The sequence below is a fragment of the Symphalangus syndactylus genome, chromosome 9, assembly GCF_028878055.3.
Source record: "Symphalangus syndactylus isolate Jambi chromosome 9, NHGRI_mSymSyn1-v2.1_pri, whole genome shotgun sequence".
Classification (NCBI taxonomy): Eukaryota; Metazoa; Chordata; class Mammalia; order Primates; family Hylobatidae; genus Symphalangus; species Symphalangus syndactylus.
The window spans coordinates 105,781,063-105,802,731 of record NC_072431.2 but is presented as its reverse complement, the minus strand read 5'-3'; the positions used below and the strand labels follow the sequence as shown (position 1 = coordinate 105,802,731).

The 21,669-nt window shown below is 46.7% G+C and overlaps 1 protein-coding gene across 3 annotated transcripts in view; it reads right to left on the bottom strand.

Annotated features, from left to right (window-relative positions):
• Positions 1-1,087: 1,087 nt before the first annotated feature.
• The window catches only part of GSDME (gasdermin E), a 59,979-nt gene continuing 39,397 nt past the window's right edge, over positions 1,088-21,669 (bottom strand). For all 3 annotated transcript variants that reach the window (XM_055293637.1, XM_055293636.2, XM_063609724.1), the window contains 6 exons: positions 20,009-20,129; positions 12,947-13,111; positions 10,852-10,979; positions 8,907-9,099; positions 5,473-5,546; positions 1,088-1,991 (listed from right to left, as the gene is read on the bottom strand). In XM_055293637.1, coding sequence (XP_055149612.1) covers positions 1,758-1,991; positions 5,473-5,546; positions 8,907-9,099; positions 10,852-10,979; positions 12,947-13,111; positions 20,009-20,129 — 915 coding nt within the window. In that variant the 3' untranslated portion in view covers positions 1,088-1,757. The remainder of the gene's footprint in view (positions 1,992-5,472; positions 5,547-8,906; positions 9,100-10,851; positions 10,980-12,946; positions 13,112-20,008; positions 20,130-21,669) is intronic.

The window sequence follows — 21,669 nt, the reverse complement described above, 5'->3', positions numbered from 1 at the left end:
AAAAGTATGGTTCTTGATGTCAGTAGGGGCACCTTTTAAAAAAGATTTAATGAGGAAGTTGGAGATACTATCTAGTTAGAAACCTCCAAAGGTGGTATCTCCAACTTCCTCATTAAATCTTTTTTAAACCTTTGGAGGCCCAATTCCACCTCACTGCAAGCACACCTAGCCTTGCTGCACCCACATCTCTACAGGTGTCTGCTAAGATGCCTGGCAGTAACCAGGCTGGGAACAACTGTAGTAGCATAAAGCTACCTCCTTTTTAATAGCTAGTTCTTAAAACACAATCCAGCATGTCAACTGGCTGGTCTTAGAACAATTGTGAAACAGTTAGATTTCTGACTGTTTTGACGTAACCCAGACTTTCAGCGCTTGCTGGGATGGCTTCTTTCAATCTCAAGTCTTTCATTTTTGTCTGTTTTTTAATTTGGAGGATAAGACATACAGAATTCTAGCAGGAATAGAAAGCTAAAAAATCTTCCTCTGCCTCTTGCCTCAACCTCTAAGTTTCTTTCTCCCCAAAGGAGCCACCGTTAGATTTCGTGTGAACTCTTTAAATGAAATTTTCCATGCATATTGATAACATGTATACATCTGTCTTTTTACACAAGTAGATTCATATTATACCTTCTGTTTGTAGTTTGTTCTTTTTACTTATTTCAGAAAACCAGACAAAAGGCAGGTATAGTGCCACCATTTTAGCACAACTGCTTTAACTTTTGCATATTCCTTTCCAGTTTGTGTATAAGGCTTATTTCTGTATAGCTGCTGCCACCATGTGCCACTTTATAGCCTCTCCCCCAGCATATAAGCATCTCCATAAAGAGTCTCATTTTTAGTAGTGACGAAAGGGTTATTTGCTTTATTCTTCCTTGTTAACCTTCATTAAAATCTGAAGGGAAGAAAGGGAATAAGTAAGTGGATGATGTTGCAGGGAAAAAGGAATAGGTGCTGTATGATATGTTTCCAACAACTGCTACCCCTCATCCCCAGTGGCTCAGATCCTGTCTGGAATCAGGGACACAGGGAGCCAGTCCAAGCTATCTATAGAAGGACATCATCAAAACAGAAGAAAAAGCAAAATAGACATAGTTCAAAGTTTCCTTTAGTAGAATACCCAGAATACATAGGAAATCAACATGTCCTAGACATAGAATTAGTATGTTCACCAAAGCATGGCAAGGTCACATAAAATGCATATAGCTAGGGTCCCAAGCAGTGGTGTGTTACTATTAGATTTTTTAAAGTTTAATTAATTTTGTTCAGCAGAGGAATATACTCTAGGAGCATTTACAGTTCATTTTCAGTCATCAAATAACATACATCACATCCAAAACGTAGCCTCTTGTGTGCAGAGAAATTGCCTTCCCACAGCATTCACAATGTAAAAAGAACTTTTGGATTAAAGGATCAGACTCTTTCTATATAACAAAAAGTGGAATGCAAGTGACAGATGGACTTATTATTGTGCAGAAAAAACGTCTGAATGTATGCTAAGAATTCTCCGCCCTCCCAGCTCTTTAGGTGCTGGAACCTAACTCAGATGCTGGGTCACCAGCACAGGAGGGCCTCTGATAAGGAAAACTGTTTAAAGAGTACCTGGTGGCTAAAAGGTCATTCATAATGCAAAATGTCACCAGTTCTTGAACTGTTTTGTAAATTCATTTCATTGATCAACTTTTAACGTGCATATGACCTTTAACAATTCTGAAAAATAGCCTTGGCCAATAACACGTACTTCTAGTTCACATATGACATCATGAATGTTCTCTGCCTAAAGCACAGAGTCCATTCAGGGTTATACAAAGAAGCAGTGGGAAGACTTTAGAGTCCTTCAGAATGACAGCTTTCACAGATGACTTCAGTCTCTCCAGGCTAATGTCAGCTGAGGCAAACAAGCGCTGCACGATCCCAAACCTTTCTGTATCTTTCAGGGGAGCCAAGGTTGGGTCTTCAAGATCAGATACTCCATCATCAGACAGAGCACGAAGCTGAAATGACACATTTAAACAAATTCATTTTAAAAATGTTCTAAAAAATCCACATTGGATAGTAATGCACTTGTAGGTAATTCTGGGGGAAAAAACTTTTTTTTTTTGAGATGGAGTCTTGCTCTGTCGTCCAAGCTGGAGTGCAGTGCCATGATCTTGGCTCACTGCAACCTCCAGCTCCCAGGTTCAAGCGATTCTTTTGCCTCAGCCTCCCGAGTAGCTGGAACTACAGGTGTGTGATACCACGCCCAGCTAATTTTTGTATTTTTAGTAGAGACGGGGTTTCACCGTGTTGGCCAGGCTGGTCTCAAACTCCTGACCTCAGGTGATCTGCCCACCTTGGCCTCCCAAAGTGCTGGGATTACAGACATGAGCCACCAAGCCTGGCCAACTGTCGTTTTTTAAATTCCCCAAATAGAGCAGGAAAACCCTTGAGGTATAACATGATATATTTGATCTAGGCCAGGACTTCAGGCCTGATTCTATCCAATTTGTCTAGTGTCCTCTGTCTGAATCCCTACTCTCCAAACTCTTTCTACTAGTCCCATTAACTCCAGTACATTAGAAAGGTCAGAATGTACTTTGCTCATATACGCAGTATGGTTAGTTTTTGTTTTACTGAAGATATTAGAACTTTCTTATATATTTGCATGAACTCCTCAAAGGTAGGTACCATAGTTTAGTTTAATTATCCTTCCTGCCTCAAGAACCTTTTCCCTTGTTATTCCTTCTTCCAAATTTCCCTATTGATCCCCCCTTCTCGTCAGCTGAAATGCCACATCGAGGGCCTTTCCCAATCCCTTTCCATCTATCTACCCCTACCCCCAGAACTCAGCCTTATGTTACTCCATTATGTTGTATCCATAAACTTACTATATCTGAAGTAATCTGCTTGATAGTGTTTAGTCACTTTCCCTTATTTAACCCTAAACTGCTCGTGAGAGCAGGGACCTTGTCTGCTGTGCCTACAACACAGACACTCAATGTGTTCTTCACCAAGGTCACTTTGGATGCTGCTCTAATTCCACTGCTCAACACATACTTGAAATATTTGATTTGCGTTTAGGGTCTCGATCTGTACCCGTAATGCTTTTTTAAAAATCTTCAGCAATTACAAATTTACCAGTAGATTTCATTTTGAAACAGGCATTCAAGATCTGATTAATAATGTAAGTAGTAAAATTTTAAATTAAAAATGAAATAAGCCTAGAAAGTTTGCCTGAATTTTAAGAAATCTGAAGGGAATGCAAAGGAAAAAAATCAGAAATGTCCTGAGCAGTGTTGACTGTCCTGAAAGTCATGCAGCTTGTCCAGGTAGACTGAAGGGTAGCACTCACTGGAGTGTAAAAGTGCTTGTGTGTTTATTATCAAAGTCAGCCTCACGAACCTTGTAGATTTGCCAAATACAACTCACACAATGTAACCACAGGCTTAACGTTACCATTAGGCTCAGACTGCAAACTATTGATTGTGCTTTAGAGAGTAGATTAGACCTGCTCTTTAAGCACAGCATCACACCCGTGATTTAAGGAGGAGCCCCACTGGTGCAGGCTGGAGACTGTCAACAGCATGGCAGGCTCCCTGTCCTTACCACCTGGCGGATGAGAGCTGCGCAGCATTCGGCTTTCTTCTCTAAATATCCTCCACCCCTTTGCTCATAGGCATTTCTAGGTATAAGGGGGAAACGGTGATCCAGAGGGTGGTGGAGTGAAGTTAACATTCTCTATTGATTCTAACTAACTCACCCTTTCACCAGTTCTTGGAAATATGTTAGTGTATCTGGCACTGTACTCCCAAAAGCCCTTCAGAAAGCCTCTCAAAGTTACCCTGGCTACTAGACAAGAAAAGACAGGGCTGCAGATGGATTTTGTGCCCTGTTTCAAGTAAATCCCTTAAAGAAACATGACGCTCAAATTCCTTCAGGAGGCAGACACCTCGATGTCTTAAATAGAGCTATTGCAAATCTGGGGGGAGGTGGTATGTGAAGACACCCAGGAAGGTCTTTACAGAAAAAGGAGGTCTTTGACTATGCTGAGCAGCTGCCAAAAGGCAGAATGTGCAGAGGCAGAATACCTTCCATTCTGAACTCCGAATGTGTTCTGGCTGCTGCTCTTAGAACACCAACAGAGCAGAACTTGGGGGTAATACAAATGTCCTAGAGCTGATCTGCAGGGAGGAGGACAGCTAAGTGTGAGTTTGTCACAGAAGGGGTTAGATAACATGGGCTTGGCAGGATTTTCTTTTTATCTGCTTCAGTTGCAGTTGATGAGTCTGTAAATACTTGGGAAGGACTAACTTAGTAAATGCTGAGCACTCAGTTGCTGCAAGAGGAGCTGAGATCTGAAAGCAGAACTGTTGTTTTGCTCATCATTGCATACAATTAGAATAATGGCACGTATTGTTTCCATAACCAGACTGTGCCACCAGCCTTTACCCTCAGCTGACCCAGGACACACATGCTGGCACATTTTCAAATAGTTCCATTTTTGCAGTCAGTGTACAAGAATGCAGGTTCCTCTGGGCCTGTGGAATCTTTCAGTTGTGAGTCTGCTCCTTGGAATGATGCCATGCTGCATAGTCTTCTAATGTCTTTGCTATGCACAAAGGCACCAACCACATTACTCGGTGTTCCCAGAGTAGATGTATACCAAATGTCAGGGTCCTGTCTAGGCAGTCTGCCCCAATACCTGCTTCTCAGATCTGACAGCAGAGCTCTGAGAGATGATCCTTTGGGCCAACATAGCAGGTTGGCCTTGGACTTTAGTAATTAGGCCTTAAAATAATCAGACCATGTGTGCTCAGCTCCTCTGCCCCAGGCTGAGCAACATCTGCAAAAGCTACACAAGACGAGCTACCCCATCAGGGTGGCTTCAGGGCAACCTATTGGTGGTTCTTTCTACTAATGGCTCAATCTATAATTTAAAAAAGAAAAGCTTAATCTTGACTCTCTAGGGCTAAGCTCATCATTACCTAACTCGTGCTCTTACAATGACATTTCCAGAAGGCACCAAGCTAACGATATTCCTAAAAGTGGATGAAAGAGGCTGTGTCTCCCTGGGACAGATCAGTCCTGGATACCTCCCTGGCAAATCTGCTGCAGAGCTCAATCAGACCGGTCTCAGCACAAAACTGCCATTGCAAATAATATGGTGTCAGGCCCCTTTATTGTAATGTAACACCAAACCTTGGCCAAAAGTCTCTCCAAACAATGGGAAAAGTATAAGAGTTGGAGTCTAAAGACAAGGATGAAGTCCTGGACCTGCTAACAAGTTATTTGGACAAATCATTTCCCTCTGGGTCTCAGTCTTCCCATGGGGTGGGATGTGTATAAAAGTAGGGTTAATAACAATACTTATTTAATCTATCTTGAAGAGCTGTTGTGGATAAGTCCTAGAGGTGTTTTATCGGCTGTTGGATGTCTACCCCCTCATCATTTCCCCATTCCTATCCATTCTAAGGTCCCATCTGGGAGGTTACTTACCAAGTGGCACAATGTGGAAATGATCTGGAGTTTGCAGCAAGTGCCCAGCAGAGCTGCTGCATTATCTGGCATTTCTGCAGGAGACAAAAATCACAGTCACAGTCCAAAAAAACAAGTCCATGGGAACAGAGCCAGCCCCTGGATGGCACCTAACTTATATTTTAGTACTTTCCCGCCAGCCAGGCAGGGGAGGTACTCAGCAGTTGTTGAGTAAGTTAATGAATGGTGCTAAATGGGCAGCAAAGACCTTGTAGAAAACAGATGTAGGAACCCACCTGCCAGCTCTGCATTCCACAGAGGATACTCCTTGACATTCAACTTACCAAATGGAAAGAATTGCCCAGACTCTGGGGGAAGGAAAGGAATCGGCATGGAAAAGTAGACCCTGCCATCTGGTGACAGAAGAGTGACATTTGAGACCCTCCACGCATTCAGGCTGCAGCCTCAGGTACACCTCTCAGCCTCAGTTTGCTCATTTACCATAGTTGTTTTGTTTTTGCATATGTCAGAATACTGTGTAAACGATAAAGGGCTCTACCCCATAACCAATCATTTTGGGGAGGAAAATGCAGTGTAGCTTGATCAATGCAGTGTGGCCTGAGGCCAGGAGCAGCAACAGCAGAAAGGTTGGAGCAGAGCTGTGCCAGGCTAGGGGCTGCACCAGAAGGGCCCTTGCCAAGCCCCAGGGAAGGGAATGCCAGGTCAGTGTTATTCAAAGTGGATATTAAACACCTCCCAGGGAAAACACAGATACAGTTGCTAAAAGGACCACAATCCCTTGGGGGTACAAGTTTTGAGCTGAAAAGGCAAAAAAGAATGAGTCACCTGCTGAATCAGGTAGCCGAGGGACTGGTTAGGAACTCAGTTGTTCCTGCCATGTATTAGCAGCCTTATTTGTAAAAGGCAGTGTGTTGTTGAGGTGTGATCCAGAGAGTACAACAGAACATGGCTCATTCTCAAGAGAGTGTAGGCTATTAAGGGGGTGGGGCAGCACCCAGGGGGATGCTTCTTCCAGAGAACCTAATCTGGTATTCAAATGTGTATGCATTTGTCTGAAGGTCCACAGTTTCTCAAGTAGTCTCTTACCCCAAAGCAGGAAGATGAAGACGGAAAGTCTATGTGGCCTAGCGTATCCAGCTGAGCCTCTGTCCCCAGCCATCTCATCTGCCATTACTGCCCTGCCTTCACTTTCCAGGGTGGCTCCTGGGACCCAGGTAACCATCATCCTCATCTCTTATTCTTGGAAATACCTGAGTCCCATGTTACCTATTTAGCCGTTATCTTGAGTGTGGTACACTAGGTGCTAGGGGCACAGGAATGAAAGAACAGCATCTAAATTATTGAGCTTATCCACTAATTTTACTACTTGACTCTGATTTCCTGGAGGGCCAAGACTTGATATTTACCTAGCACTGCCTAAAACATAGTATAAGCTTGTTAAATGTTTCTTGAACTGAAATTATTTTGATTGCTCTTCCATATACCAATTCTATTTTACAAATAGAGTCCAAAGAGTTGAGACCTTTGGCTTGCTTAAGGTTGCAAAATAGTAGAGGAAGCTTCCCAGGAGACAGGTCACATGTGGGACTGAAGTGCTGAAAACAGCTATTAGCCAGAAACTGGTGTGAGGACCTACGAAGACCCCATTTTCTATTCCAGCACTTTCCTCAGTTTGTAAGGAGAGGAGAGAAGATTATATTAAGAGGAAAAAAAATCAACTCAGAAAGGCTGAGGATTAGCAAGAGCACAAATGGAAGGGCTTTATGCCAACCTGGCCTCTGCTGAGACTGACATATAAATGAGATCACAGTTCAGAAAAGGGCAGGATTGGTTGAAAAATTTAGAGACTGCCAGCTGCACCTAAAGATTTCCCTACCTCTGAGTTTCCAATTCAGAAACAGCAAGTCAGTCTCACATTATGTGTCAACTGAGTAGCCTGCTGCCTGTGTGCAAGCTTGCAGGGATTTTTTTTTTCAAGCTGGACTGCAATGGCGTCCATAGTTCACTGCAGCCTTGAATTCCTGGGCTCAAGCAATCCTCCACAGCCTCTCAAGTAGCTGGGACTATAGAGGTACACACCACCATGCCTGGCTAATCTATTTTTTGTACAGATGAGGTCTTGCCATGTTCTCTAGGCTGGTCTTGAACTCCTGGGCTCAAGTGATCCTCCCACCTCAGCCTTCCAAAACGCTAGGATTACAGATGGGGCCACCACACCCAGCCAGTTGCAGAGAATTTGATGCTGTGTCTAGGCTCAAGTAGAAGGGGACTGTGGTGCTTTCATGATGCTGGCCCTGTGTTACCTACTTGGCATCACTGATCCAGGCTATTGATAGAAATGCTGCAATAAGTAATGGGGTATATGAAGAAAAGGCCTCTCACAAGTTAGAGAACTCTGGCCTGTGTATTAGCTCCTGACAGAATGCCTGTTCTGAAAGACTCTAATACCCGGAAGTTAACATTGGGAGAAAGTCTCTAGTGGAGTTCCGCAGGGCTCTGTCTTATGTCCTGTTTCAGTTTACCAGTCAAAACTTTCATCCATGAGTTGGAACAAGACAGAGCATATATTTGTCAGCACATAGAGTTGGGAGAGGCATTCTCTCAGATTAATTCTTTAAAAACTGAAGATTACTGGGTCTGTTTCTGTGTGGTGCTGGGGAGGAACCCTGAACGTATCAGAAATGAAGTGTCCTGACTAGTGTCACCATGAAGGGAAGCTGTGGGGACTGGTTTGCCACAATTGGCTTTTCTGAGAGGGAACAGGAAGCCCAGCTTCCTCATGAAGGATGCCCATCTCCTGACAGGCACTCTGGCGTGGCGAGTTCCGGATGGGAGGGGTACAGAGGTGGCAGAGATTGTTCCACAATAACTGGATGGCTGCTCCCCTAGGAGGCCATTTCAGGACTAGTGCAGAAGCTGTGCATCTGGGCCCAGCCACAGCTCTGCCTCCCAGCCTAGTACATTGGATGGTTGAATGCTCTCCACAGGCCCCTTGCCCCAGACAGGAGCACGCAGGGTGGGGAATAACAAGTTTGCAAAGATCAGAAGGACTGAAATGCTGGAGGAGAGCAGTTGTCAAATGAAAGTCGCTGCCACTCAGCTCTGCTGGGACTCCGGAGTGAACCACAGCCTGTCAGGGAGATGCTTGCTTTTGCAGGCAAGGGGGCATCCACTGTGGCCTTCCCTGGGGGAGGAGGGAGAAGGGCCCTCCGGGAGAGTAGGGAGGCTTGTGCTGGATGGAAAGGCCCCCTTCAGTCTCGAGTCTGTGGTTTCCCATCAGCCTCCCACCTCTTACCCTCCCCGTACCAGAAGGGAGGGACCTGTATGTACCATATCTTCCACAGTTACCACCTCTGTATCCCCAGAAGCATAGATAGTAGGCAAAGCATTTTAAAGCAGCAGCAGCCATTCCTTTCATTTTCTTTTCTCCTTACCTGCAAGGGCACTGACCAAGAAGTAGGCTGTCGTAAACAGCTGCTTGCTGCCCGCATCCTTGGGGCCTGGACACCCACCCTGTAAGCTGCACCCCACCAGCTGCAGGAAGGCCACAAGGTCCTGCTGCTGCCGGGGCTTCAGCTGCCCCAGCACCGCCAGTGGGGGTGAGAGGCCGCTGACCAGGTCATCACACTGTAGGGCAGGGAAGAAGAAGAGTCATGACACAGCAGGAGACCAAGCGCCGCAGCCCGGGGCCTCTCTTCACAGCACACACAAGCCCCAGCCCTTCCCCTTCCCCCAAGGAAAGTATGACCCGCAGCTCTTCTCTACATTCTGAAATTGCTAATCCTTGGCAGCTACATTTCACTGACAGGACAGTAAGCTGAACCTGGCCCACGAGGGTTGGGGGCGTACTTGCTGGAACTGTGGCATAGAACCTTCCAGGGCAGGGTCTGTTGGGTAGTGCCAGGGACCAGAAACAAGTGGTTACACACAGAACTGGGGAGGGCGATGTTCAAGCATCGTCTTGTCTTGGTTGTCATGTGTTAAGCTAGGCGCTCCAGCCCCCAGCCACATTCCCACCGGGCACTGGGCAGCTGCATCCGTCCCCACAGGGCCTGCTGTGGAGTGAGGTGACCCTGCTGGAGAGCCAGTTCGGACCACCCTGCCAATTCTGCACCACCCACAGCCTTGGTGTCCAGATCCAATCATCTGAAAGATTGACCCCACCCTCGCCACCATCCAGGCAGCTTGCTTCTCCAGCATTTGACAGGGCAGCTGAGGCTCTCTCCACAGGGTGCTGGCCTGACATTTTCCTCTTGGAAGAAGTTATTTTTGGAAGTAGAAGTCAATGGGCTTTTTAAAACACTGTTCTCCCTGGAGCTGAGCTCCCCACCCTCTAGAATGCAAATGTCCTGGGCTGTGGGACTGTTTCAATAACAGGTTCCAACACTGATACCCAGGCTCTTTCGGCACAATCTAATCTAATTTCAAGAGGGAAAAATAATATGAACACTTCCCTGGAAACCATAAAGCACTAAATGAGTTATTCAAACTCCCTGCATAATATAATAGAAAAACAAAAGAACAAAAAACAAAACTATAGTCAAAATCAGGTTTATAAAGCCTCAGCCTTAAGAAAGGGAGGACACAGAATCTGGGTGGCTGGAGTGTTGGCAGCTTGTGTGACTCTCACCATTTGCACAACGAAGAGTTAGTTAAGGAACTTGACCTCCCCAGGATATCCTGCTGCAGAACAGAACAGTGCAAAAGCCTATTTATTTCTCTGTTCTAAATGGAACAGGTTGACTTTATAGATTCCACCACACAACCCCCTTGCAGTAGTCTGAGTAGTGGCCCCCCAACATATGTTACCTGGAACCTAAGAATGTGACCTTAGTCTTTGCAGATGTAATTAAAGTAAGGAAATCAAAATGAGATCATCCTAGATTGGGGTGGGCCCTAAATCCAATGATGGTGTCTCTATAACACAGTAAAGGAGAAGACACAGACACACACAGAGGGGAAGCCCACGTGGAGACAAAGCAGAGGCTGGAGTGCTGCTGCCACGAGCCAAGAACACTAGGAGCCATCCGCAACTGGAGGAGACAAGGCAGCAGAATTCTCTCGTAGATCCTCTGGGGGAAGTGTTGCCCTGCAGACACCTAGATTTTGGACTTTTGGGCTCCAAAACTATGAGAGAATAAATTTCTGGTTTTTTAAGCCCTCAGGTTTGTTGAGGCAGCCCTAGGAAACTAACACCTCCCTCTGCCTGATGACAGCTACCTGTCTGCACTTAGAAAACGCAGGACCCAAGAATCAGAAAAGAGACAGCTGTAGGGAGAAAAGGAGGTGGGGCAACCTTTAACACAATTCCATCCTGCTTCGTCCCCTGTTCCAGAAAACCCCGGTGAAAACACTGCCTTGAGATGTCTCAGGGCTCACCACTGGTTCCAGGACCATGAGTAGTTCATCATCAAATAGGACCGCCTGGAAGATGTCACTCAAAGCTGTCTGTTGTGGCTCAGGCAGCTCCACAAAGGGATGGAAATTCCTCTCCAGGAGCGGGGTCGCTGTGAGAACAAAGCACACCCGAGTCTCATGACCGCGATGCACATCTCACGACGTCGGACAGCAACTCCTGCTTTTTATACCTAATCGTCATCAGTTCTTTCATGGATATTCCCTGCTGCATAGTCAGTCATGGAACTCAGAAATAAACATCAAGTTACACGCCACCCTGCATATTCTTCAAAAACCAAAGGGAGGGAGGAGAGAGAGATAAAGAGGGAAGCCGAGTTTGTATTTCAAGCTTCACTCTTCTCTGATGACTCACTAAACATTAATTAAGTCTAATCAATTATTTTCTGGAAAAGTCATTTAAATTCCCCTTTAGCATGATTTCTCAGGAAGTAAATTATCAAAGCTGAATTACTAAACAAGTCAGTGCTTTTACAATGCTTTAGAGCCATACAAATTCCAAAATACATTATTTTTCATGTCCTTTCTTGTAGTACATTGCAGATTTTCTATGCTTTAATATTTAATGCCCATTTTTAAAGGGGCTGGCACCCTATTTTCATGGCAAACACAGCTATTCTTTTTCTATCCTTTGCTTCTTCACGAGTCCTCAAGCTGAGCACAGAGTCCCCAAAGCTGTTGCCTCTGCAGGATGCTTAGGGGCCTCTCCCCTTAGAATCTCTTTTCCTTTCTTTGTTTTTTGGTTTTTTTGTTTGTTTTTAAGATACTCAGAAGCTTCCTATAAATTAAGTCTAGTGGAGATTTTATTTTTAAAGATTTGATAAAGGTTTCATATGCAGGGATGCACACTAATACATCAGTGTACCACCCATGAGGATGGACAATTCCAACTAGCAGTTGTATAAAGCCCCATGCAGAGGAACAGAGAACATCAGTAACCAACATATTTCAAAACTCTGCTATACACACAACTATGTCTTTACCAGTCCCAGCCTGAAGAGAGAAGCTGTCCTGGTCGGTCCAGTCGCACACCCAGCTCCCACTGCACCCTTGCTGACCAGAATGGCCAACTGGAAGGGTGGGCCTGTGGGCAGGACAAAAGAAAGCTGCAGCACGGGACTGCCTTCTGCTCCCCAGTGGCTGCAGGGCCACTGTGCTGTGGTTCTAACCCACAATGACAAAATCCTTTAAGTGGCAGCTGAAAATTGCACCCACTTATCCATCTCAAGGAAGCCAAGATAGATAGGAAAGCCTTATATTAAAATTGGGCCTTTGTTGTCATTTTTTCAAATATGGACATTTTTGCTACAAAAGCATCCTGGTTTGAGAGTCATCAAAGCTCCACGGATGTAGTCACCAGGGCTTCTGTGCTTACCCTCCAAGCCAGAGCGCACACTGAGCGGTTCCTAGCTCTTTGTGCTAAGCTCTCACCTATTTGTTTCCCCTTTTCCTTGCCCATCTCCTCCTATATGCTGTGCCCCCCACACCCCCGACAAAAGAAACCAGCTTTCTAAAGCACAATACGCTGTGAGGAGCAAAAGGAATTGCTGCAGGCACATCCTGGGCATGGCCCCTCTTCCTCTTTGGCACCATGCAGTCCATGCCATGTGGATAAAGAGCCTCCAAGAGAGCATTTTGCAAGGCTGACAAAGCATTGCTTGTCTTGACAATGAAGCCCAGAATATAACTAAACAGATGCAAAACTTGGGTTCTCCATCCTCGCGGCTGGTGAGCCATTCTTAGTAGTCAACAGGGCTTCTGTGCTTACAATGAAAGAAAAATGCCAAGCCCCTGACTGCCTCACTCCTCAGTCTCTGACCCCTGCCCCATGAAGCGTCATTCTCCCCACCGTTCCTAAAATACAGCACCCACAACGTGGGGCTCCCTAAGATCCAACCGAGGTGAGTCCTGCCGAGTGGACTGGGCCTCGGCGGCATCACCTCTCTTACATGTTTTCCATGAGTCACTGAGGGGTCACTGATGCTGAAGGCCACACCACCTCTTGGGATACAGGGCTCAGTTGGCCCTCAACTGCCCACTCCTGCCCTGCTGGCAATACCTTGCTTTAAAACACTTAATGGTCCATCCTGGGAAGATACCCCATGCGCAGCATCTGGCATGTCTATGAATGCAAACTCTCGAAAGACCAGGGGCTCCAAGTAGACAGAGTCAATTCTCTTCTTGTTCTCGAAGCCACCTTGCTTCCCTCGGAGAAGGCAGAACTCTGTAGTGCAGGAGAAAAGGACAAGTTAGGTAAAGTTGAGTCTAAGATGTGCCAACAAGTCTGGACAGGGTCAGCCCAGCCTTGATGGCACATCTTAGACCTAACTCGGTGGAGCAGAAGACCCATCCATCTTCCCCATAAAACTCGATCCCTACACACATTATGTTGCTTGACCAAAAGTCCAGCCACTTTCAACAAATAAGGAAATGGCTGTTCTTACATAAAGCTCCCTAATATATATTCTCTGAACAGGCTGGACACAATCTTTAAAACATGGGAAATATTATTTTATCCTGATTTGAACAAACATTCTAAATAGACAAATGAAACCTGACATGCACAAAACAACCAGGAAAATCTAAACAAACACTGATAATATTTAAAAAGTATTGCCAGTATATTTAGGTGGCCAAGTAGTTATGTGATTATATTTTTAAGAAATCAATGTTTCTATAATATGTAGAATAATATACAGCAATAAAAAATAAAATACTGATGTCTGCAATTATATGAATGAATTTCACAAACATGTTGAGTGAAAAATGGCAAACAAAAGAATACATTCTCTATGAATCTATTTCTATCAAGGCAAAGCTAGTCTTTTTTCAAAAGCCTTATCATTTCAAGGTACTAAAATATTTATAGATGAAACAATATAATGCCTAGGATTTGCTTCAAAATAATCCAGCAGGAGAGGAAGGAGATGGTGAAGTTATGGCTAAAACATGAATTGCCCTAGTCACTGAAGCTGGATGGTGGGCACATGGGAGCTCACTACATTATTATTTCTACTTTTGAACATGTGGGAAATGTCCATAATAAAAAGGTCTGTTTTTGGTTGTTTTGTTTTTGTTCTTTTTGAGACAGAGTCGCTCTGTCCACTGGAGTGCAGTGGTGTAATCTCAGCTCACTACAACCTCTGTTTGCTGGGTTCAAGCAATTCTCCTGTCTCACCCTCCCAAGTAGCTGGGATTACAGGCACCTGCCACCACACCTGGCTAATTTTTGTATTTTTAGTAAAGATGGGGTTTCACCATGTTGGCCAGGCTGACCTCAAGTGATCCACCTACCTCAGCCTCCCAAAGTGCTGGGATTACAGGTGTGAGCCACCACTCCAAGCAATAAAAAGCTTTTTAAATAATAAAAAGGGCCTGGCATGGTGGCTCACACCTGTAATGCCAACACTTTGGGAGGCTGAGGCAGGCAGATTGCTTGAGCTCAGGAGTTTGAGAGTAGCAACATAGTGAGACCCTGTCTCTACAAAAAATTTAAAATGAGCTGGGCATGGTCACACATGCCTGTAATCCCAGCTGCTCTGGAGACTAAGGTAGGAGGATCCCTTAAGCCCTGGAGGCAGAGGTTGCAGTGAGCCAAGATTGCACCACTGCACTCCAGCCTGGGCAATAGAGTAAGACCCTGTCTCAAAAAAAAAAAAAAAAAAAAAAGCAAAGAAATGTTTTCTCAAACACTTCCATATTTGAGAACCCAGCTAAGGTATCTAAAGTGTAGATAAAAATGTAAGTTATTACATCCTTGCTAAGCAGAAACAGTAAATGAGCTCAAGAATTAGCGTTCTCTTTATGATTCTATTTACTAACTTGTGTACGTAAGCAAAGGCTATGGAATAAAAATGTGGCAGGGCCCCGTATTTGCTGAAATGTAGAAGGCATGAGTATTAGCACATATTTTCATTTGCTTGTGGGCATTAATGATGCTCATAAAGATAGAATGGAAAAGAAAAGAATAATGGCTGTCTAAAGACAAAGGAAATGATCCCTGGCTTTACCCACCTGGCCCATACTCACCAGCATTCAGGCTGACCCTGTTCCTCCACACTTTGCGCTTAGCCACTGGGGTGCAGGAGTGTGAACCAGCACGTAGGTCATAACTTTGTTCCCTGAGGACAGGAGCCTTGACCATTCACACAGCCTCAAATTCTGCCAGAAGCCCTGCCAGGTCCCCAAAATAATGTGGAACCAACTGGCATTTTAAGAATCCACAGCGCCAACCACACACCACACTCTCACCTTCACCCATGCATAGCTCCCTGAGGGCGCTACCAATTAATTCCTTCATTCTTTTCATCCATCCATCCCCAGCCAGCCAGCCAGCAAATATGCAACAATGTAAATCTTTAAAATTCCCTATACCAGGCCCCGTGCTCACAGCCACAGATACAAAGGACTACAACCAGGCCTTGACGATCAGTGTGTTAAGAGTGGGGACAGGGGTTGACCAGGGCTGAGGCCAGAGTGACCAGCGGGTGGAGGGGAGGAAAAACATCTTTCCTTCTAGGTTCATGGCTCAGGCCATGGGCTGAACCCATCCTAGGTTCATGGCTGAGGCCCCTAGCACAACAGACAGATTAACAAGAGAGGCCAGGCACGGTGGCTCACACCTATAATCCCAACACTTTGGGAGGCTGAGGCGGGCGGATCACCTAAGGTCGGGAGTTTGAGACCAGCCTGACCAACATGGAGAAACCTCGTCTTTACTAAAAATACAAAATTAGCCGGGCGTGGTGGTGCACACCTGTAATCCCAGTTACTCGGGAGGCTGAGGCAGGAGAATCACTTGAACCCGGGAGGCGGAGGTTGTGGTGAGCCAAGATCGCACCATTGTACTCCAGCCTGGGCAACAAGAGTGAAACTCTGTCTCAAAAAAAAAAAAAAAAAAAAAAAGTGAGAAAAGCACGCAACTTTACTGAATAGCAGTTTTACATGATATGGAAGCCTTCATAAGAAAATGAACATGTGAAGAAATAGTTAAATCTGAGTACTTTTATGCTAGGTTTGAGGGACAGTGGTGGAGAAATGTGGCAGGGCAGAGCATATGATGGAAAGGCCATTCATCCAAGAACTCAGCAAGGCCTGCCTCTTCACCTCTCTGTGTCCTGTGTCGGGAGACATGGCTGCTCCTTTCCTCCAGGCAGAGGGACGGCACCTCTCCCCTGAGGGTCTGTAACCTGCATCAGGGGAAGGTTGGAAAATCCTTCAGAGGTTTTATGACCTGCTACAGGGAGAAAGGTGAGGAGAAGGTCACAGTGACCTTCCTGCTTCTGTCATCTTTTCAAATTCCTTCACTTTAAAATATCTTAGGGTTGCATGTCCTGAACCCCATCACAGGGAAGAAGAACCAGAAAGGCCATCTGATGGTTGGGCAGGAGCAAAAGAGGCAGAGAGCACGCCCAGAGAGAGGCGCAGCAGGCCTGGGGGTGGGAGAGGGCGTGCCATGCCCCAGACCTCGGTGAGATCACAGGGCAAGTGGCACTGTGACCAGAGGGAAGGCATGAGACCCATGCTGGGCTGGCCCATAAGGCGTGACATGGTGCAGACTGCATTCTTGGGACAAAGAGCCACAGAAGGGTGTCTGAGCAGGTGAGTGAAGTGGTCAATTTTAAAACAATCCCATTAGCTACACTGCTAGGATGAAACAGACAGGAAAGAATCAGAGTAGCCAGTTACAAGTCTGTGGCAGAGCCCCTGTAGTCCTAGCTGCTTGGGAGGCCAAGGTGGGAGGACTGCTTGAGCCCAGAGTTCAAGGTTGCAGCGAGCTATGAGCCCGCCACTGCACTCCAGCCTAGGTCACAGAGCGAGGCCCTGTCTTTAAGAAAAGCGAGGTGGGGAAGCAGAGAGATGGTGTTAGCGCCAGTGGGGAGACGTGCACAGATTCAGGTGAAGCGTGGGAAACACAGGTTCACGTCCACAAGGCATCCAACTGGAAGTTGGTGCTGAAGGACACTAGCAAATGCCAAGATGTATGAAAGTGCAAGGCAGAAAGTCAAGAGAATGAAAGGGTGTTTCTGATTGGGCATAAGTGTCTCCTGAGAGGGGATCTGTGGGTGAAGGAAAGGGTCTTATTGCAGTTGGCATGGCTGAAGCACCTGGCTGGGATGCAGATGGAATCTGCCTCCCTTCGAGGTTTCAAAGGACAACCAGGATCTCTGTCAAATGCAATCCCACCAGAAAGGTAGGGAGAGACAGCAGGCACAGAGTCTTCTCAAGGGCCCTTCCAACCACTGCAGGTTTATGTCTATGAAGCTATACCAGAACATTCTGTAGCAAGAGCAACAGAAAACGGATGGGCAAAAAAAGAAAAGAAATAGCAGAACTGGTTTACAGTCAGGCAGTGAGTCACCCAGAACGATGGCCTGACCACCAAACCGCCATAGGAAGGAGCCACGGAGCTGCCTCCTAGGCCAGGGCCCAGAACAAGCTAAGGGAAGGCCGAGATATCCCCAGGGTACCTCTTCTCAGCAGCACAAAGAGGGGTTTATTTTCAAAGACAGTGGAAGCTGGAAAAGATAAAAGCCTTGAAATTGAAATGCAAACAGGAGAGCCCTGCCAGACAAGGCTGTGTGTCTTTCAAACCCCATCTGAGAAAGAGAGGCCACCTCCACAGAGCTGTGTCAGGGCAGGGTGTGGTCACCTCCTGGGACAAACAGGAGGAAGCTCGCATGGGGACCACCGCCTAGAGTGGCAGCCCAGGCCTGGGTCCCCGCTACTGAAGGGTCCGCAGAGCACTCCTGGGCATCCTCAGGTGCATGCCAAGATTTCAGAAGGCCTTACAGAAGTGATGCATCCTTCACTACAGCCAAGATACGGAAATAACCAACTGTCTGTTGATGGACAAATAGATAAAGACAATGTGATATATTTACACAATGGAATACTTTTTGGCCACGAAGAAGGAAAGCCTGCCATTTGTGCCAACCTCGATGAACCCAGAGGACAGTATGCTAAATGAAATCACCCAGGCACAAAAAGATGCATACCACATGGTCTTCCTTATACATGGAACTGAAAAAAGCTGAACAACTCACAGAAGCAGGGGGTAGACTGGTGGTTGCCAGGCGCTGGGAGAAATGGGGAGATGTTGTCAAAGCATGCAAACCTCCAGTTGTAAGCTGGTAAGTTCTGGGGATCTAGCATGGTGATTATAGTTAATAGTATTGCAGTGTTTACTTGAGACTTGCTGAGAGGGTGGACAGTAAGTGTCCTCACCACACACATGCAAAAGGTAACCATGCTGGGTGATGGATGTGTTCATTAGCTTGACTCAGTAGTAATCCCATCACAATGTCTATGTCTATTGAATCATCACTTGTACATCTTAAACATACATAGTTTTTGTGTGTCAATCATACCTCAGTAAGCTGCAGGGGAGTGACACATTCACCACTGGCCATCAGTAAGACTGGACAGGACCACAGAGGCAGACATGGAGGGGCTAGAAACCCAAAAGTGCAGATGGTGACCCTACTTACCACATACGGACAACAGAGACTAGAAGAACAATTTGATCATCTTCATGATGCAATTTTTTTGGAAGACAAGTCTTTTCAAAGAGAAAGAGTAAGATGACAATAATAACGAAAACACCCCAGAGGTCACAAATTTGGAACCACGGGCCTCAAGGAAGTCACAACACCTGGTATTCTCAGCATTTCTTGGTCCCTGACCGACCTCTTTAACCAACTGCTTCAAACTGACACTTTCTCTTTCTGTCACCTCAGATAAATCATTTCACTGCCCTAAAATGCTGGCTGCTTCATTTGCAGAATGAGAGAGGGAGGCTCCGTGCACTCCTTCTGTGCCTCGTCTGTTTCTCCTAGGGATCCTCAACACCCTTCAGCTTGTGGACAGCAGCACACTAGCACACTGAGCGTTCTGTTCGAGTCCCTCTAGTGGCTGCTGAATGGCGCAGTGACTCGTGTGGGCTTAGCGAGGGCAGGAGCTGTCTCACGGGAGACTGCCCCCCCTTCCACAAATGGGGGAGGAGCAGGAGGCAGCAGCACGCATGTGCGTGGTCTATCACGGCCCTTTTAAAAACTGCTGTTACAGAAAATGTCAAACTGCACAGGAATAGAGAGGAGGAGCATGAACCAGTGTGTGCCCATCAGCCAGCTTCAGCCACTGTCCCCTCTCAGCCAAGCCTCCTTCCCTTGGCAGCTGCCCACGCTCACACCCTTTATGCTCCACTCATATTATTTTTGAAGCAAACCACAGACATATTACCATTTCATCCGTGAATGTTTCAGTGTACATCTCTCAAAGATAGGATGACTCATTTTTGTAAATATAACTATAATACCATTGTCACACCTAAAAAACTTCACAATTTATTATGTTACATTTACCCACTCATGTCCTTAAGGAGCGGTCACACAGCTTTCATGAGTGAACACAACCTCTTCTCATTGGGAACATGAGGAGGGAAGGGGCTGTGAACACCTAAAATGAGCAGACACTCGCTGAATCCAAAGCTTGGATTTTCTTCCGTGACAACGGCTGGGTCTCTGCACTTTGAACACACTCATGATCAGCAGAGAAAAGTCAAGTTCAGCATGTCTGGCTTCATACTTGCCGAGAGGAGGTGGGATAACAATAATGGTGATAATGCTATTAATAGCAAAGGTGGAGGAATTAATAAATGACCACTGTGCCAGGCGCTTCATAGGCCTCATCTCATTAAATCTTCACACAGCCCGGTGAAGAAGTGCCCTTCACCTTCCAGAGACAGGGAAGCCAAGACTTAGTAAGATTCAGCAACTTGCCTGAGACCTCATAGGACATCATGGCACCAGGGTTGATGCCCAGTGTGTCTGCTGCAGAGCCCAGGTTGATGCCCAGAGGGCACAGCCCAGCCCTCTACCGTGCTGGTGGAACTTCACCTCACACCAATGTTCAGGGAGAGGGTGGCATTGCTCCAGGCATCCCTCACCACACCCCTCCCCCAGTGCAGCCCATGTGTCCAGGGACCATGTCATGGGACAGTCTACCCTCTTCAGACCTCTTTCCCTCTCTTCCCACAGTCTCCAAAGCAGTCGAGTCCTCTGGAAAGCAGTCGAGTCCCTCTGCTGGGGATCCCTCAGCACCCACAGGAGGTGGCACTCACCGAACTGGCCGTCCAGTTTCACGTATAACTCAATGACACCGTAGGCAATGGTGGTGGCAGCTGGGATCTCCAGCACCACGTTGGAGTCCTTGGTGACATTCCCATCCTCCGTCGCTGACACCTGTGGGCAAAAGCACACACTCCCACCTGTGCACTCGGGCTCTCCCAGCTGCTCTGTTCCCCACTGCAGCCAGCCTCGTGCCTTGTACGTAAGAGTTGCTGAGCAATGTCCACAGAACCGAGTGGAACAGAGGAGCCAGCCAGCTTGGGGGATGGGGGGATTCAACCCATGTTGACATCACTACACACATTCCCAAGTAAACGGCCAACCTGGTGGCATCAAAGCAAGATTCCAGAGTGTGGGATACAGTGAAGTTAGGTCTACAGTGCTGTGCAAAGATCATACGATACATAAGATCACCTCCCAGTTCCCTCCATCACAGGTTATGGAAACAACTGAAATCCTAATGAAAACCTTAAACAGTAGCAAAGTTGGACTGGGAGAAGCTAGCTGAGAGGGCCCCCTGCCCCATGCATATCACTCCAGACCCCTGTAGATGGTGCACAGTGCTGATAAAACCAGGAACAGAGAGGGAAGTGGGGAGAGGCTGGAGGGAGGAGAGGCAGGAAATGCCAAGAAGTCAGGCACCAAAGCTTCTGCCTTTAAACACTCTCACAAACAGGACCCCTTCCCATGATGTCCTAGTGAGAGGAAGATGAGAATCTATTTGTTGGCCAAACACTGGCAATCAGAGAACTTTTCTTAGCAACTTGATCCAGGTCAGAGTGTGTTGCTTTGGGTCGAGAAATGGCAGCTGGCCTGAGTCTGAAAGGCTTCAAAACTTTGGCAGGAAGTGACTGTGGCAGGAGCACCGGCAGGGCCGGCCTGAGCCATCGCCCATCAGTGCCTCCCTCGCTGCTGCTATCCAGCCCCACCGCAGCAAGAGTGCTGGCCCCAGACCTCTGCCTCCAGCTCCTTCCAAACACAACTTTCTGGGTTCCTCTAGAAAAAGCCAAAAGTCATCCCAAGAAGTAAATCTCTAAGAAAATATCAGCCACCATGGCAAGCTGGAGGAGAAAGAGTTTGGGGCTGATGGCCACCTAGTCCATTGAAGTTTAATACTGGCTCACAGATCAGCTTGGTAAGACTGTCAATAACTTTATCCAGAAGAATCTATGTAGAGATAGCTAGATCTTACCTGCCCTAACTCAACCCACAAAGGATTTGCAGCAGCTAATTCCAAGTAATCACTGTGAGAGCCCCAGCTCTGAGGCTCTAGGGATTCTCTTGCATTTGGCCTGGTCAGTGTCTGTGTGTTCATTTTTCTTGGGGAAACATCTGCTGCCCACAGGAAGAGCACCTGATGCCAGCCCGCCTGGCCCATTCGAGTGCCTGCGACCCTGCCCTGCTTCAGGAATGAACACATCCCGGGACGGTCTGGTGAGACCCAGTCCTAGGCCCCCTCACCTGTGGAGTTGCAGCAAATCAGGAGCAAGCCTGGAGCTGCCAGCACCATAGGGAGAGCCCATCCGAGAGGGGATCGACCCAGGGAAGGTGGCTCCCTATATCCTCAAGGCCTAGATCCAGCAGTGACTGGAGCCAGTTTCCCCAAGTGTTTCAGCTACACAGGCCAATACACTCTTGCTCATTTAAGCCAGCA